This window comes from Mustelus asterias, chromosome 2 (genome assembly GCF_964213995.1).
Source record: "Mustelus asterias chromosome 2, sMusAst1.hap1.1, whole genome shotgun sequence".
Classification (NCBI taxonomy): Eukaryota; Metazoa; Chordata; class Chondrichthyes; order Carcharhiniformes; family Triakidae; genus Mustelus; species Mustelus asterias.
The window spans coordinates 89,167,270-89,184,258 of NC_135802.1; the positions used below are offsets into that span (position 1 = coordinate 89,167,270).

Sequence of the window (16,989 nt, forward strand, 5' to 3'; positions counted from 1 at the left end):
AACCCTACAGTGCGGAAGGAGGCCATTCGGCCCATCAAGTCTGCACCGACCACAATCCCACCCAAGCCCTACCCCCACATATTTACTTGCTAATCCCTCTAACCTACGCATCTCAGGACTCTAAGGGGCAATTTTTAACCTGGCCAATCAACCTAACCCGCGCATCTTTGGACTGTGGGAGGAAACCGGAGCACCCGGAGGAAACCCACGCAGACACGAGGAGAATGTGCAAACTCCACACAGACAGTGACCCGAGCCGGGAATCGAACCCGGGACCCTGGAGCTGTGAAGCAGCAGTGCTAACCACTGTGCTACCGTGCCACGTTCTTTTACCAATTCACCTGAAATTGTTGTCCTCTGTCACTCGACCCTTCCTCCAGCAGGAACAATTTCTCTCAATCTACTCTGTCTAGACCACATGATTTTGATCATATTTATCAGGTCTCCTCTCAACTTTTTTTCCCCCGAAGGAACAGAATCCCAGCTATCAAAAGGTTGGTCATCAATTCCAGCCTCCCGGATTGCCTGGATTCATTACAGTTTGCCTACCGCCGCAACAGGTCCAGAGCAGACACCATCTCCCTGGCCCTGCACTCAACCCTGGAACACCGAGATAACAAAGACACCGATGTCAGACTCCTATCTATTGACTACAGCTCAGCCTTCAACACCATTATTTCTACGAAATTCATCTCCAAACTCCATGGCCTGGGCCTCGGCTCCTCCCTCTGCAACTGGACCCTGAACTTCCTAACCCAGAGACCACAATCAGTAAGGATAGGCAACATCACCTCCTCCAAAATCATCCTCAACACCCGTGCCCCACAAGGCTGTGTCCTCAGCCCCCTACTATACTCCATATACACCTATGACTCTGCGACCAAATTCCCCTCCAATTCGATTTTCAAGTTTGCTGATGACACCACCGTAATGGGTCGGATCTCAAACAATGACAAGTCAGGGTACAGGAATGAGATAGAGAATCTGGTGAACTGGTGCAACGACAATAATCTCTCCCTAATGTCAACAAAACGAAGGAGATTGTCATCGACTTCAGGAAGTGTAGAGGAGAACATGCCCCTGTCTTCATTAACAGGGGCGAAGTAGAAAGGGTCGAGAGCTTCAAATTTTTAGGTGTCCAGATCACCAACAACCTGTCCTGGTCCCCCCATGCCGAAATTATAGTTAAGAAGGCCCACCAATGCCTCTACTTTCTCAGAAGATTAATGAAATTTGGCACATCAGCTATGACTCTCACCAATTTTTAAAGATGCACGTAGAATGCATTCTTTCTGGTTGTATCACAGCTTGGTATGGCTCCTACTCTGCTCAAGACTGCAAGAAACTACAAAAGGTTGTGAATGTAGCCCAATCCATCACACAAGCCAGCCTCCCGTCCACTGACTCTGTCTACACTTCCCGCTGTCTCGGCAAAGCAGCCAGCATAATTAAGGACCCCACACACCTCGGACATTCTCTCTTCCACCTTGTTCCATCGGGAAAAAGATACAAAAGTCTGAGATCACATCCCAACCGACTCAAGAACAGCTACTTCCCTGCTGCTGTCAGACTTTTGAATGGACCTACCTTGCATTAATTTGATCTTACTCTACACCCTAACTATGACTGTAACACTACATTTTGCACGCTCTCGTCACCTTCTCTATGCACGGGATGCTTTGTCTGGATAGTGCACAAGAAACAATAATTTTCACTGTATACTAATATATTTGACAATAATAAATCAAATCAAATCTATCCATGTAACTGAAGTCCCTTATCGCTGGAACCATTTTCATAAATCTTTTCTACACACAGTCTAAAAGGTCAGTGCCCAGAATACTTCAGCTGAGGCCAAACCAATAATTGATTTATAAAGGTTCATAATAGTGGCACGGTGGCACAGTGGTTAGCACTGCCTCAAAGCGCCAGGACCCAGGTTTGATTCTGGCCTTGGGTGACTCACTGTGTGGAGTTTGCATCTTCTCACGTGTCTGCATAGGTTTTCTCTGGGTGCTCTGGTTTCCTCCCACAGTCCAAATAGTGCATGTTAGGTGGATTGGCCATGCTAAATTGCCCCTTAATGTCCAAAGATGCATAGGTTAAGTGGATTGGCCATGGTAAATGCATGGGGTTGTTGGATAGGGAGGGGTGGTGGGTCTGGGTAACAGTTGTTGCAGACTCAATAGGCTGAATGGTCTCCTTTGGCAGTGGAGGGATTCTATGATTCTATTCTACTCTATGATAACCTCCTTGCTTTTATACTCTTTGCCCCTATTTATAAAGATCAAACTCATAAGTGCATCTCTAGCTGAGTGCATTGCATTGTGAATAATTCAAAGCTTGCAAGATTTCAATAGAGAGGCTGTTTATAACTGTAATATTTATCATAATATTAAAATTACAGGGAGGGAACATCCGAGGCAGCTGCCTCATGATATAAATCACACCACCTAAATCATAAAAGTTGGAATGAAATGTTTAAAACTCAACAAATTCAAAAGTATGGTATTAAAGTCTGAAACTGCAGGAGACTACCTCCCGAGATAGTTGCCAGAGGTATACAAGCAAACCATACTATAGAAGGACATGATGCTAGCCAATGACCAGTTGTAGAAGTATGAACACACAGCAGAGCGATGACTTATGGCAACTGGAGGAACGCTGAGTAGTGAATTTAAGATTTACCTACCAATTACACAGTCGTCTGCAGTTCTGAAAACACAAACAACTTATACCGAGCACATTGCTCCTGGGCTACCAACAACAGTGTCCGGGAGATTAATTCTCATTCCGAAGAGATTCCAGGCCATTGTAGGATGGTTGGAACTCACGAGTATGATTTTAAAAAGTACCTTTAATTTAAACATTTGAAAAATATAGCTGATACTCACATTTATGCAAATGAAATTATAGTACAGGCCTGAGGAGATGGCCTGAATACACTGGCTCTCTTTATTCAGTGACCACTTCAACACATCCACCTGCTGCAGAGAAACATGATGAGATCATTGAGCTGCAATACACAAACGAAGTCTCAATCTGAAGCATTCACAGATAGTTTATGATACTGATTATACATAACAATGAGGAACTTATTTGAAAAACAGCACATTACAGCAAAACAGATATAGCTCACTGTGTAAAAATGTCATAACCATCCTAACACAAACTTTATGAAAATGCAGCTTTCTATATTTTGGGAACCATTATCTGTATATTTAACATATAAGTTTATTTTGAAAAAGTAATCACAAGTGCCTGACCTGATCAAAATCTTTACCATTGTACAATGTTTCAGCTGTAAGGGGGCTAAGGGCATTAAGCCATTTAGACTAACCCCACACTCCCAGAAGATGAAGTTAATTAGCATATTGAATGAAGCAACTCTTAAGTTACTGCGACAAATTCAGCCATTAAAGTACTTGTATTATTTAAATCACAGCACAATGCATAATTTCCAATTACTCATTCATAACATTCATCTCCTACATTCTGGTCACTGAATATTATAAAGTAAATCAAGCTGCTATTGAGGAAATCATTATTTAAGTTGTAAAGCAGTACCTACTGTTGAACACATTATCAGCAGTAAAACACTTCATTTACATGGCTCACAACATCACTGAGCCTTCAGTGCATAACTGTTATTCCAAAAATATACACTGTTCATAAAATTTGTAGATACATTATATAATAGTTCAAATTTAGCATTGCGTCAAGTGCAGACAAGATCAGTGTAGGGCGGCATTCTACGGGGCACCCTGGTCCCTGGACACCACCACCACCCCTGCTAAAAAGCACATGCGAAGCCCACCTACGATCCCAATGGTTGGCCCGTAGCAATTTAATTCTGGGTGCAACATTAATTGCTTTAAACTTCCACCCAGATCTCAGGAGGAAGCCCTGCCTTAGAAAGCTGCTGGCCAATCTGAAGGCCGGCAAGTCTGTACAACCCACAGCACCAGGTGAGAGAAATTGCCACTGCTGGAATTACAAGCAGTCCCACCACACCATGGCACCCAGGTAAGTGTGGGGTAAGAGGGGCCTCAGAGAGGGTATAAATGGAGTGTGGAGGCCAGATTCAAGATGCCAGGGAGATGGATAACGGGAAGGGATGATCTTGGGCATTGTTTCTGATGGGCCCAGCAAGTAGGTGCTCCCATTTTCTTGACATCAGTCATGCATCTAAAACTGCCAGATTCCCACATGGCATGTGCCTCGCCCATGTGTAAAATACCAGTGGGATGGGGCCAATAAGTAGCAATTAATTAGCTGCTTAAGAGCCTTAATAGGAACAAGGGTGGGCCTGAAGTCTTTAAAGTTTCAGCTGGGTCTTAGATGGGTGAATAGACAGCGGGAAAGCCACCCATTGGATTTTACGTGCCCCCTAGCCTTCAAGTCTGCTGGCAGAGTGCATTAAATTCATTCCATCTGTTCAATTCAATCATCTCAATAAGAGCAATTCTATCATAAAGAATATACTGTATTTCTGTATCAATGCTATTCCAAACACATTTTATCCCAATTCACCATCTGTAGTGACCAACAATGAGTGACTAACTTGACCACAAAACTTCATAAGGTTTTTTTTAACTTTTTTGTGGTTTGTCATTGCCTTCTGCAGTGTGGCTCCAGCTCTTACCACCTGGCATACTGGAAGGATTTACAGGCTGATCATCCACCTGCTTGGCCACATTGTGAACACATCATCAATAGCCATCAAATCTGAGACCCAGAGCTTCTGGCCTAGCGGACCCTACTACTAAGGTTATAATTAAGCTTACTTGCAATTATTTGTGATTAAAGTCTTGCGTGTTCATCCCAAGTTTGGTAAGCAGAGAGAAGACAGTAGCAATCTCTCTAGTGTGTACAGAAGTACAATGGGGTAAATTTTCTGATCCCGCCCACTGCAGTGTTTTCCCAAAAAATGACAAGTGTCATAATGGCAAGAAAACTGGAGCAATCAACTGGCGCAGATGGACCGTACCGCAATCGACCCACATTTCGTCATTTTTTGGGAGAGTGGTGAGTTGCGTGCCGGTTCTGGAAGGGACGGGGCCTAAACGCACCAGTGAGCTTGGCTGCAAATTTCACTGTGCACTAGAAGACACCCTCCCTCCCCGCCACAGACATCAGGACCCAATCCCCCCTCCCCTACCATTGGCTGCTTGTTACCCCATCCCCTCCTCAACTCAGATCGCTGACATCGGGGCATTGGGGCCCTCCCAATGTGTCCCCTTTCATGACCCCCGACATGCCCCACCCCTTCATTTTCCCCTTCATAGCTGCTTCCCTCATAACCCCCGTTCATGACACTCACTCAGGCCCCTACCCCACTCAGGCCCATGCCCTCACCGGCACTGCCCCTGGTACACTGGTAGTGTCCACCTGGCCAGGTGGGCAGTGCTCATCTGACAAATGCCAGGTGGGCACTGCTCGGGTGCCAGGTGGACACCGTCTGATGGGCGCTGCCCAGCCATGTTGCAACCACCCAGGGGCTGCGGTGGCCTCCGAGCCCCCGGTGTGGCCATCACGCCTGGTCTCTGCTAATGGAAACCAGTAGTGATTCGTGCCGCGTTCGCACTGCGCCTGAGGGTCGGAAGATCCCAGCAGCTAGTAGAATCCGCCGTCAAACGGGCTAAGCGTATTTAAACACTACTTTACATAAGCCCTTTCTGGGCGAGGTACAGCTTGTGCCATCAGAAAGGGACCGGAATGATTGCAAACCATTTGGCACCGGGCCATTTTTAGGCCACACAGAATTGAGCGGGAGCCACGCAACATGCACCAGGTGCGGCGAGGCTGGAATATCATCCCCAGTGACTCAGTGCAAGTTTTGTCACTTAGTCTAAAGTGGCAACTGAGGTAAACTCAAGGGTCCATATTTAAAACAGACTCTTATCCTTTCTTTTTACAAAATAAGAAGCAATTAAGTTTTATTCTTTGATATATATATATGTTACACACTTTTGAATAAATGCATTGTCACGTTAGCACTTTATCGTCCAATTATGCGGCACATTTGGCACCAGCTTCTTGACACAATCTTTTCCACCTTAAGTCAAATGGCTGACATAATGCAAAATGTTCATTAAAAGCAGACTCACACCAACCTGCATTTATTTAATTCCTTTAACCTAGTAAAATGTCCCAAGACATGTGACAGAACCATTGCGAAGCAAAATTTTAAATAGAGCCACATAAGGAGTTATTAGGGCAGATGACCAATTGCTCAGCCCAAAAGCTAGGTTTTATGGAGTGTCTCAAAGGAGAAAATTGAGTTGGAGCAGTGTAGGGAGTGAATTCCAGAGCTTAAAGGCTGAGGCAACTGAAGGCACGGCCACTGGTGGCGGGACAAGGCTGACCACTTGGAAACGATGATATCAAACTCTTAAATGTTGTACATTCATGCACTTCTGATTTGTTCTGAAGTTTATAAAGAACACAGACTGCATATTACTTACAGCTGTAAAAAGTAACAGCTGCTTCCTCTCATTCCAAATGCATCCGGTCATTGGCCAGTGAGCAAGTTCCACAAATTCATTTGATTTTGCAGGTGGAGCTCTTGTTTTCCCAATGCAGCAGCAATGCAAGTGGCAGTGTAACCAGCCGCACCCTCACATTGCTTTTTTAAATTAACCTGATAACACACTGTTTGGTGTAAGTGGAGCACTGAAAATGCTTAATCTTTTATTTAGCTTGCCCGATTGACCAAGAAATACAAACAGCTTTTCTTTGTTTACTGAAATAGCTTTAAAAAGCCTTGGAGGGATGAATTAATTGCTTTTCAAGTGATGAAACATTAGCAATCTGCCTCAAGGAGTCTGATCACTCAACACAATCTCATTTGCACATACCATTAGCATAACAGGATAACCAAATCAAGTTGCTTCTAATTATACCGTGTAAATCATGTTCCTAATTGGAAACAGATTATTTAAAATATGTTGATGAATAAGTTAGTTTACAGTAATTAGAAATGTTTCAGAATGGCTTTAAATATGGTCTTACAGTCGATTTTACAGTAAACATTTTCTGTTCAGTTTTACAAATCAAATCTTAACCAGCCAATAAACCTTGTGTCCTCAGAACAAGTTAGGTTACTGTTCCAAATAAGGCCTGTAGAACCATTGAGATGCTGATTTAATGCTCTGGGCCCATGACTCCCATCGACACCGCAAACTGCTGGCTCCATAGAGTGGGTATAGAGAATGATAGTGAGGAGTGGAAGAGGGGCCACTTTGAGTGAAAGGTAAGGCCTCAGTTGTTTCTGATGTTTTCTGGTAGCTGCAATGTTTCTCCTGCTCTTTCTCAATCATCATGTATGGGTGAATAGCCCATCAGCGTTCACTGTCAGTGGCTGCTCAGGCGAGACAGCAGAGCCGGAATCCTCCCATCCCGCCCGCCACTGTAATTTGACCGGGTGGGTTGCAGACAATATGAAACCTCATTGACAGTCGGGCGGGAATTTCCGGCTTTTAGACCAGCACAGCTGAAGAATTCCGCCCAGATGTTGGCCATCACCCATGGGATCCAAGGAAGGAGAGGATGGGACACTGATGAAGGGATGAAAAGGATTCTTTCTAAACCTTTTCTGACCTACAAGGATCAACATACACCATAGGATGGGCTTGGAGGGCTGAAGAGCCTGTTTCTGTGCTGCACTTTTCTTTGTTCTTTATTTTTAGATATGTCAAAGTCAACAGGTAACAATCATATTTTGCGATAAATTAAACATGCTTACTAAGATGTGTTGGGTATGTTTATTTTATGAGCTCCCCCCACCCACCCCAACCTCACTGGTGCATTTAAAGGGGTGGGAGGGGCTCGTAACATAATGCGAGTGGCCTTCCCACTGCCTCCCTGTCCAACCCCAAATTGTCTCCCATATTATGTGAGCAGCCAAGCGTCTGGCAGCCTGCTTGCCTTAAGGCCTATTGGGGTCCTTAAGTTGTCAATTAATGGCCACTCAAGGGCCAACTTCCACCACTGCTGCATTTTACGTGCAGCAGGGAAGGCAGAGACAACAGTAACCAGCAGCTTTCACCTTGTGGGCAGCTGTCGGGCAGAAAGCAGAGTACCACCTTTGGGGGAATCTCCTATGCTCATTGGGGGCCCCCCCTCAGGATAGTACAACCCAGCCTCTACAATCCTCAGTGGTAAAGAATTCCACAGATTCACTACCCTATCATCTACCCCTATAAAACCCCTTTAACTTCAAATATCTATATGAGATTGCTTCTCAATCTTCTCTTTTCTGAAGAACAGAGCTGCAGCCTGTTCAGTCTTTCCTTATAGTTTTGTATTATTCTTTTGAATCTTTTTGCCCTTCTTCAAGTGTTTTCACATCCATTTTGTCACATGGTGATGAGGAACTCTGCACAGTACTCTATATCAGGCTCCGGGGGAAAGGGGTCAAGGTTCATTGCTCTAAATTGTGTTCCTTATGTCCCCCAACCTGAGCCAGAGGCAGAGCTGCAGACCTGAAAGACCAACTTTAAAAAAAATCTGAACATTCAGGCTGAGTTTCAACTTTTTTAAAGCCCGTCTGTCAGGTCAACCTTAGAGTTGTTGCTGCTGCTTCTGACCTTTGGCCGGCTTTGTCGTTCTGATTTTATTTTAAAGTCTGCCAGAAAACAATGAAACTGCCCAAAGGTCAGCAGCAGTGCAGCAACTGAGAATGTTTTTGCTTGAAAAATGGTAAGTCAAATCTCTATTATAAAGGCAATTGGATCATGTGTGTGGCAGGGAGAGGAGTGGTGGAGAAGGTTGGGGGGGTGTTGCATGAGCAGGTTGAGTTTGTTGTGGGGGATTTTTGATGGGTGGCGAATGTAGGAGTGTTGCAGAGGTTGGGGGGTATTGGAGGAATGCGGGGAGGTTGCGTTTGTTGAAGAAGTGGGTGGAGGTTTATTGATTACATTTTTCCATTATAGGCTGCAAATTACGAGTGTACAAAACATTTGTATGACAGCCATGGGGAAGGGGAAACATTTCAGTTCTTGTGTTGCCGCACTGAATTTATGTACCATGCATCTTTCTTCTATGAAAAATTCAGATCAAAAATTCTCTCTATATCTTTCCCAGTAGATGCTGGTAGATGTCTCATTGACAAATCCTGGGGATAGTGACATTAGTGTAAAAAGGACAGCTGCCATTTATGGTAGGTTGTGGATTGGCACCAGAGAATTAAGAATGGTAGGGTTGAATTAGATAAAGAGTTGAACTGTTTTGTAAATGTAGTGATTTCTTTGGAGCCACTTTTGTAACATCAGGTGATCACTCTGTGATTAATTATCCTTAGAGAGTCAGCATTGATTCACCATTGCTACAGCCACTCTGCCGACTGCATGCAGGCATAATAAAAGAAATACAAATACACAGCACCTTTCATAATGTCTCAAATTGCATTACAGCCAATTAACTACTTTTGAGCTGTAGTCACTGGTATAATGTAAGCAATGTTATCAAAAAAATGGAGCAAGTTCAAGGAGTCAAATGGCTTACGACTAAATATTTGTATGTCTTTCTGGATGAATGAGATGAGCTGTGCTAGATGGTCCTTCATCCATAATTAGCTTGTGAACAGAGGATGGAATCATGACTGGAGTTTGGTATTTTTGGAAGGCTTGGTGGGGCAAAATTGCCAGGACAGGAATGTGTAATAGGCCCATAGTGATTCAATAACCTGTTAAACACTGCATATGATTCACACAAGTCTTTTCCATTAACTTCAATCTTGTCTTTTTATCTGCTTACCCATTATCCCACTCAGCTTGGTGATTTCATTGTTTTTTGAGAAATGAAAGAAATGTGATAAAGTTGTGCTGCATAGTAGATTTTGGAAATGTATTGCAGTGAGACGCAGCACAGTCTTCATACTTGCTGATCAAGAAAACAATTGTGAACCATTTAGTCGTTGTCCTCTGGCCTCTAAAAAGTTGTGACACACAGACACCTGAGTACTCCAATGTTTCTCACTGACAATGAAGACCTACACTGTTCAATCATTTTGCTTTGTTGCTCAAGAATCATTTGATCTATCTATCCTATGAGATTATTGATAAAATTGAATCCGATTCCATCCCTTCTGAGAAATAATTATATTGAATAATTTCATAACCCAGGTAGGAGAAAGTCTTCTAATTCCTCTACAGAATTGAAAAAACCTTGTGCAGTTTATCTGGGTTGAAAGTATTGATTTTTCTTCCCAAATATGAATTTACTGTCACTGTGTTCATATGGTGCAATGTGCAGAGCATGTTTATGAAGGCTGATGCAGTCACCAAAATCAGAGTTATTTATAATACTGTACAGACAATAACAAATAGGATATTTTCCTGTCAAATTAACAATATTGCATGATGCTAATAAAGTAATCACCAGAGAAGTGATATTGAGCAAATTGTTGGTTCTACAGGCTGACAAATCCAGATGGACTTCACCTTACGGTCTTGAAAGAAGTAGTTAATGAGATAGTTGATGCATTAGATTTAACTTTACAAAATTCCCTGGACTCAGGGAAGATTTAATCAGATTGGAAGATAGAAAATATCAAGCCCCTTTATTCCAATAGCAAGGAAGACAGAAAGCAGAAAACTACAGGGCAGTTAGCCTAACATTTGTCAAAGGGAAAATGTTCGAAGCCATTGTTAAAGGTGTTACAACAGGACACTAGGAAAAATTCAAGGCAGTCAGGCAGTGTCAACATGGTTTTGTGAAAGGGAAATCATGTTTAACCAATTTATTGGAGTTCTTCGAAGAAGTCACTTCTGCTGCGGATGAAGAGGAAGCAATGGATGTACTGTACTTAGAAAACATTTGATAAGGTGCCACACAAAAGGTTATTGTGGAAAACAAAGTTTATGGTGTAACGGGTAACGTAATGGCATGGATTGAAGATTGGCTTGCTAAAATGAAACAGAGTTGGCATGAATGGGTCTTTTTCTGGTTGGCAGCAAATATGATGAGTATTGTGTCGCAGGGATCTATCCTGGGGCATCAATGTTTTACAATTTATATAAATGACTTGGATAAAAGGACTGAAGGTATGGTTGCTAAAATTTGCTGACAGCACAGAGATAGATAGGAAAGTAAATTGTGAAGATGATTATGGAGGCTAAAAAGCAATATAGATAGGTTAAGTGAATGGGCAAAAATCTGGGAAATGGAGAATAATGTGAGCAAATGTGAAATGGTCCATTTTAGCAGGAAGAATAAAGAAAATGCTCAAGATCTAAATGGTAAGATTGCAGAGCTCTGAGGTGCAGAGGAATCTGGGTGTCCTAGTGTATGAATCAGAAAAGGCACAGCAAGTAATTAGGAAAGTTAAAGCTATTTTTCATTGTGAGGAGAATTAATTACAAGCATGGTGGCACAGTGGTTAGCACTGCTGCCTCACAGCCTCAGAGACCCCGGTTCAATTCTGGCCTTGGGTGACTCTCTGTGCGGAGTCTGCATGTTCTCTGCCTGGGTTTCCTCCGGGTACTCCAGTTTCCTCCCACAGTCTGAAGGATGTGCAGGTTAGGTGCGTTGGCCATGCTAAAGTCCTCCTCAGTGTACCCCAACAGGCACTGGAGTGTGGCAACTAGAGGATTTTCACAGTGACTTCATTGCAGTGTTAATGTAAGCCTACTTGTGAAACAAATAAACTTTAAAACTTTATGCTTCATTTGTACAGGGCATTGGTGAGACTACACCTGGAGTATTGGGTACAGAACTGATCTCCTTATCTAAAGAAATATGTAACTGTATTAGAAACAGTTCGGAGAATATTGATTAGACTAATACTGGGAATGAGCAGATTGTCTTATGAGGAAAGATTGGAGAGTTTAGGTTTGTATCCACTAGATTTAGACGGGTAAGAGGTGACTTGATCAAAATCTTTATGGAGGGGTATTGACAGGGTGGATGTGGAGAGGATGTTTCCTCATCATAGAATCGAGAACTATAAGTCACTGTTTAAAAATAAGGAGACACTCATTTAAGACAGAGGTGAGGAGAGTTTTCTTCTCTCAAAGTTGTGCGTCCCTGGAACTTTCTTCCTCAAAAAGCAGTGGATGCAAAGTGAATATTTTTTAAGGCAGAGCTAGATTAACAAGGGGGTGAAAGATTATCAGTGATAGGCAGGAATGTGGGGTGAGGTTTCAATCAAATAAGCCATGATTTTATTGAATGGCGGAGCAGCTCGAGAGACCTATTCCTGCTCCTAATTCGTATAATTTGTAAATCAGTACTCCAGATCTACTTCGATGCCGACATAGACTCTTACTTTCTAAGGAGTATGTGGCAGCCCATGCACCATCTACCATCTTGTCATACCTGCTTAAGACAACTTTCATCCCCCTGTCCCATCTGCCTATTGCAGGCAGACAAATAAAGGCATCAATGCTAATAAACACCAATACTTTGAAAACTTGCTCTAAGCCAACCACAGTACAACTCTGAGGATCATGCTGCAGGTGTGGAGCCATCATAAAAAGTATTCCTGCTCAGATTATTCAAATACAATACAAAGCAAGAATTTCATTGAAGACAGGGCGTCAAGTAACTATTCTCACCAACACCACCACTTACTTGCGCACAGAGAGTAGTCAATTCCATTAATTATTTGTCTCAGGTTTCAAGAAAATTAAACTGATTTATGTGCCTTCTACAAAATCCTTGCACATTATAGAGTTAGAGACAAAAAATATTGGATGTTACTTTATTGGTTAATGGCACATGAAGTAACATAATTTTTTCAGAGCTGTCAATTCAGAGTAAGGTGTCTGGCTTCAATCGGAGCCCAATCTTGCATTAAAGTCAGTGGATTGTGGATTTTCAAATGGTTGAGGTTTATACTCATTCGTGTGTAACAGGTTCAGTGTGGCTTTAGATTTCTTCCATAACGGAAGGTAGTTTTATGTGGACAGATCAGTAGCCTGTCTTATAAACTCCTTACAGTAGTGGTATGCACTCAGGCTCCCTGTTTCCGACCTTTCCAGCTCTAACAGGAGTTATTTCCCCAGCAGCTTAGCTATGAGGGTCAAAGTAGCATGCACAACCTCCCACCATGTCAATGTGCACTCACTGGAGACGGAATAGTATTTTGAGGAGGTCCTATAGAGTGAATAATGAAAGGTTATTTTTTCTTCTTGGCTAGAAGTACAGACGTTCAGCTATTTCTAGTACCACAGCCTTCTTCAAAAAGTTTGGAAGTAAAATTTGTCAGCCAAATCCACTTGGAGAGTCATCACACTTGTGTCCATTCTATCACTGGCTAATATGCTCACACACATGCCTCCATCATCAACCACATGGTAGCAATCAGGAACAAAAGCGTGGCTTCTTTTCCCACTGTCTAACCCAAGGGGATAGACCCTTTCCTACTATAAAGGAATCCTGAACACCGGGCTGGTACGTACACTGTGTGATATTAAGGCAAAAAATACAATTCGAGCAAAATGAAGGTTAAAATCTATGTCTAAAATTCAAGTTGAAACAGAAACAGCTCCTTTGTGAAAACCACCCTTAGTGGATTTCATGGACCCTCCTCAAAGCTATCTTACTATTTTTGCCTTCAAGCATTTTGTCCTATTAAAACTTAATAATACATTATTACACCATATAAAATGCTACCACAATAAATGCAAACTATGTAGCTCACAGGATATTGAATAATGGATGCTTAGGGGTGAATTTGTCAGACATGCCTACAGTCCCAGACTGACTTGAAGACAAGTATATGCATGAGTGATGCAGTCAGTCAAGCACACGCCATTTCTAGAACGAATTAGGGAACCTCCCTAAATGCCTGTCATTCACTTCCTGACCATCCATTGTTTCCTCTAATGTCTTGTGCAATGTTATTTTGATGTATGCACAAGTGAGCAAGATTTCAGTCAGGGCTGGGTTTTTTGATGATACAAAAATGGGACAGAAATACAGTCCAGAACAGTCAATAGTTGTGTTAAACTGTCAAAGCTTATAAGCAAAGACTCTGAAGGGTTTTTTTCCATTTTACTTCCACTTAGATTCTTCTTTTTCCAGACACTGACAGTTTTCACTGTAGATCTCCAGATGATTTAATGGAAGAATACAAGTGTGAATTGGGGATTGGGTGGTTATTTGGAATTTAAAAATAACGTAAAAGGTAGGAGAAAACCTTCAATTCCATCTCCCCCAAAGCTATTAAATTGGTTTCAACCTCAAACACAGCTTTTTCCCTGGGTACACTGACTAGCATTCAATGTGCCACCTTGCCAAAGTCCTCCATCTATTATTCTATTTTTACCTCTCAGAATACTTATAAGTATAATGATGACATTTTGAAATGAAAAACATAAGGAAAGAATATTATGTATTGTCTATAAGAAATACTGGGCAGAATATTATGGAGGAGGGAGGGGTCAGCTTGCTCCAAGTCCCCGGAGCCAACGTGCTCCACTCTAGCCTGCCTCACAGCCACAATATGCTCACACACATGCCTCCATCATCAACCACATGGCAGCAATCAGGAACAAAAGCCTAGCTTCTTTTCCCACTGTCTAACCCAAGGGTATAGACCCTTTCCGACTATAAAGGAGTCCCGAATACCGGGCTGGTACGTACACTGTGTGATATTAAGACAAAAAATACAATTCGAGCAAAATGAAGGTTAAAATCTATGTCTAAAATTGGAAAGGGTGGAAAGGTTGGAACCGTTCTCCTTGTTCCGCCTTGAAAAGAAGGCTGAGAGGAGGTTTGATATAGATATTCAAAATCATGAGGGGGCTGAACAGAGTAGATAGGAAGAATCTATTCTTGCTTCTAAATGAATCAAGAACGAGAGGGCACAGATAGAAAGTGATTTGCAAAAGAAGCAAATGTGATGCGAGAAAAAACTTTTTCACACAACGAGTCGTTTGGGTCTGGAATTCACTGCCTGGAAGTGTGGTGGAGGCGGGTTCAATCGAGGCATTCAAGAGGGCATTCGATGATTATTTGAATAGAAATAATGTGCAGGGGTACGGGGAAAAAGCAGGGGAATGGCACTAAGCCATGATGCTTATTTGGAGAGCCGGTGCAGACACAATGAGCCAAATGGCCTCCTTCTGCACCATACAATTCTGTGATACTGTGAAAACATAAGGATCAAATTGATCTCAGTAACAGACATGCCAGAATCAAGTTGAATGTTGAAATAGGTCTGAGGGGCTGAATCTCCTCCTTCCATTCCTTTGTTCTACTGGTATTTACACAATATAAGTTCAGGTTTTAAGTGTAACTTTAATGATATACTTAAATATTAAGTCATCACACCTTCTGCTTTGCTAACAGCATTAAAGCAGATTAACAACTGGGAACTACCCTTTGAAAACTGAAACAGAAATGTGAAGGGATGTGCATAATGCTGGCTGTTTTCACCTGGAAACTACATGTATACTATGAAAAGGCTGATACAGTTTCTTTAAAAACATGATGTTGGCACAACAATTAGGCAATTAGCACCAAGAATAGTTCTCGCTGCATGTAAATCTAGTTTCAAACTGTCCATCCCTTACCTGACAAGAACAGGTAATTAAAATAGCCGTGCAATGTTTCCCTTTCCATCACTGACACTGTCATGCCTGTGCCATTTTAACCCTGGGCCTACGATGAAGAATATTTGCCTACTCTTCGTCTTCGGTCTGACTGACCTGTGCTCCCTCTCTCTCTCTCCATCTCTCTGGGTCTCTTGAAGTGACAAGATACCTTTTTAAGATTTCTTATGTGAGGCACTTAGGTGGGTACATCTGTAGTACCAATGGAGGCATAGATACCAATGCTTAACATGACAATTGCCCTGTCCCAGGATTTTATGATGTGGAGATGCCGGCGTTGGACTGGGGTAAACACAGTAAGAAGTCTCACAACACCAGGTTAAAGTCCAACGGGTTTATTTGGCAGCACTAGCTTTCGGAGTCTCAAGCTCAAGCTCCGCCTCCACCACACTCACCTGATAAAGGAGCTTGAGACTCCGAAAGCTAGTGCTACCAAATAAACCTGTTGGACTTTAACCTGGTGTTGAGACTTCTTACCAGGATTTTAGACAAGGTCACATGAGAGGTAAAGCCACCGAACCCCCAGAACAGCAGATTTTTTACTTTAGGATCTACAGCAGTGTACACTCAATGCATTACTTTTAACAAGTGACCAGTCATCGCAAAAGGCAAAATCATCAGAGTTACAACTAGTAACAATCAGGCTAAATGCTTAATCTAATAATCTGCTGTCACATTTATACATTAGGCCTGCATTTATTATTTAGCAGTGTTTTTGACTGAGCCAAAGCTTTTTTTTAATGCTATAATATATTTCCCCAACAGTGGAGCAGGACATGAATATGTACATACAGCTGGTCCATTCATGTGGTAAATGTTGAGATTCAGTGGCTCACAGTGTAACTGTGATATTTTCAGTGCATTATTAGACCACTTTGATGCTGTAAGTTTTCCTGGTGTTCCCCAGTGTGACAAACAGTTCACTATGAATACATGATATATCACACATGCTTCACAAACACGAGACATAGCTGACCTCCATCACCAGTTGTAAGGCCTCTTGTAGAAAACAGCCAAATTGAACTGCTTCTTCCTGCATTCCAGTGAAGATACAGACACTCTTGGAAAGATTTTCTATGGGGAGAAAGACAAATTGATGGAAGAATTTTATTACTAGTTTCTCAGTGTTTGAAGGTTCTTCCTTAAAGGAACATTTCTCCTTCATTTTTGGTTAGACATTCCTGATGCCAAAGATCCAGAAGCCGACTCCCAAACCTGTGTGACATTTTTCCCCCTTATCTCCCTTCATTTCTTGAAGGCTGCATCCCTCTGGTACCTCACCTTAGCGCCATACATGACTGATGCTATAGAATTACACGACTCCCTGTACAGTCTTGTTTGATCGGAGTGTAAATTGGAGAATCTAACAGGGCTGTCAAGATTTACTACAGACGCTGGTGTTAAACCTAGAGTTAATATTACATGA

The 16,989-nt window shown here is 42.3% G+C and overlaps 1 protein-coding gene across 2 annotated transcripts in view; it reads right to left on the bottom strand.

Moving 5' to 3' along the window:
- Window positions 1-16,989, bottom strand: part of crppa (CDP-L-ribitol pyrophosphorylase A) — a 325,901-nt gene that overhangs the window by 199,768 nt on the left and 109,144 nt on the right. For both annotated transcript variants that reach the window (XM_078228170.1, XM_078228178.1), the window contains exons 6-7: window positions 16,540-16,637; window positions 2,895-2,987 (exon numbers count right to left, since the gene is read on the bottom strand). In XM_078228170.1, the coding sequence (XP_078084296.1) occupies window positions 2,895-2,987; window positions 16,540-16,637 (191 nt within the window). The remainder of the gene's footprint in view (window positions 1-2,894; window positions 2,988-16,539; window positions 16,638-16,989) is intronic.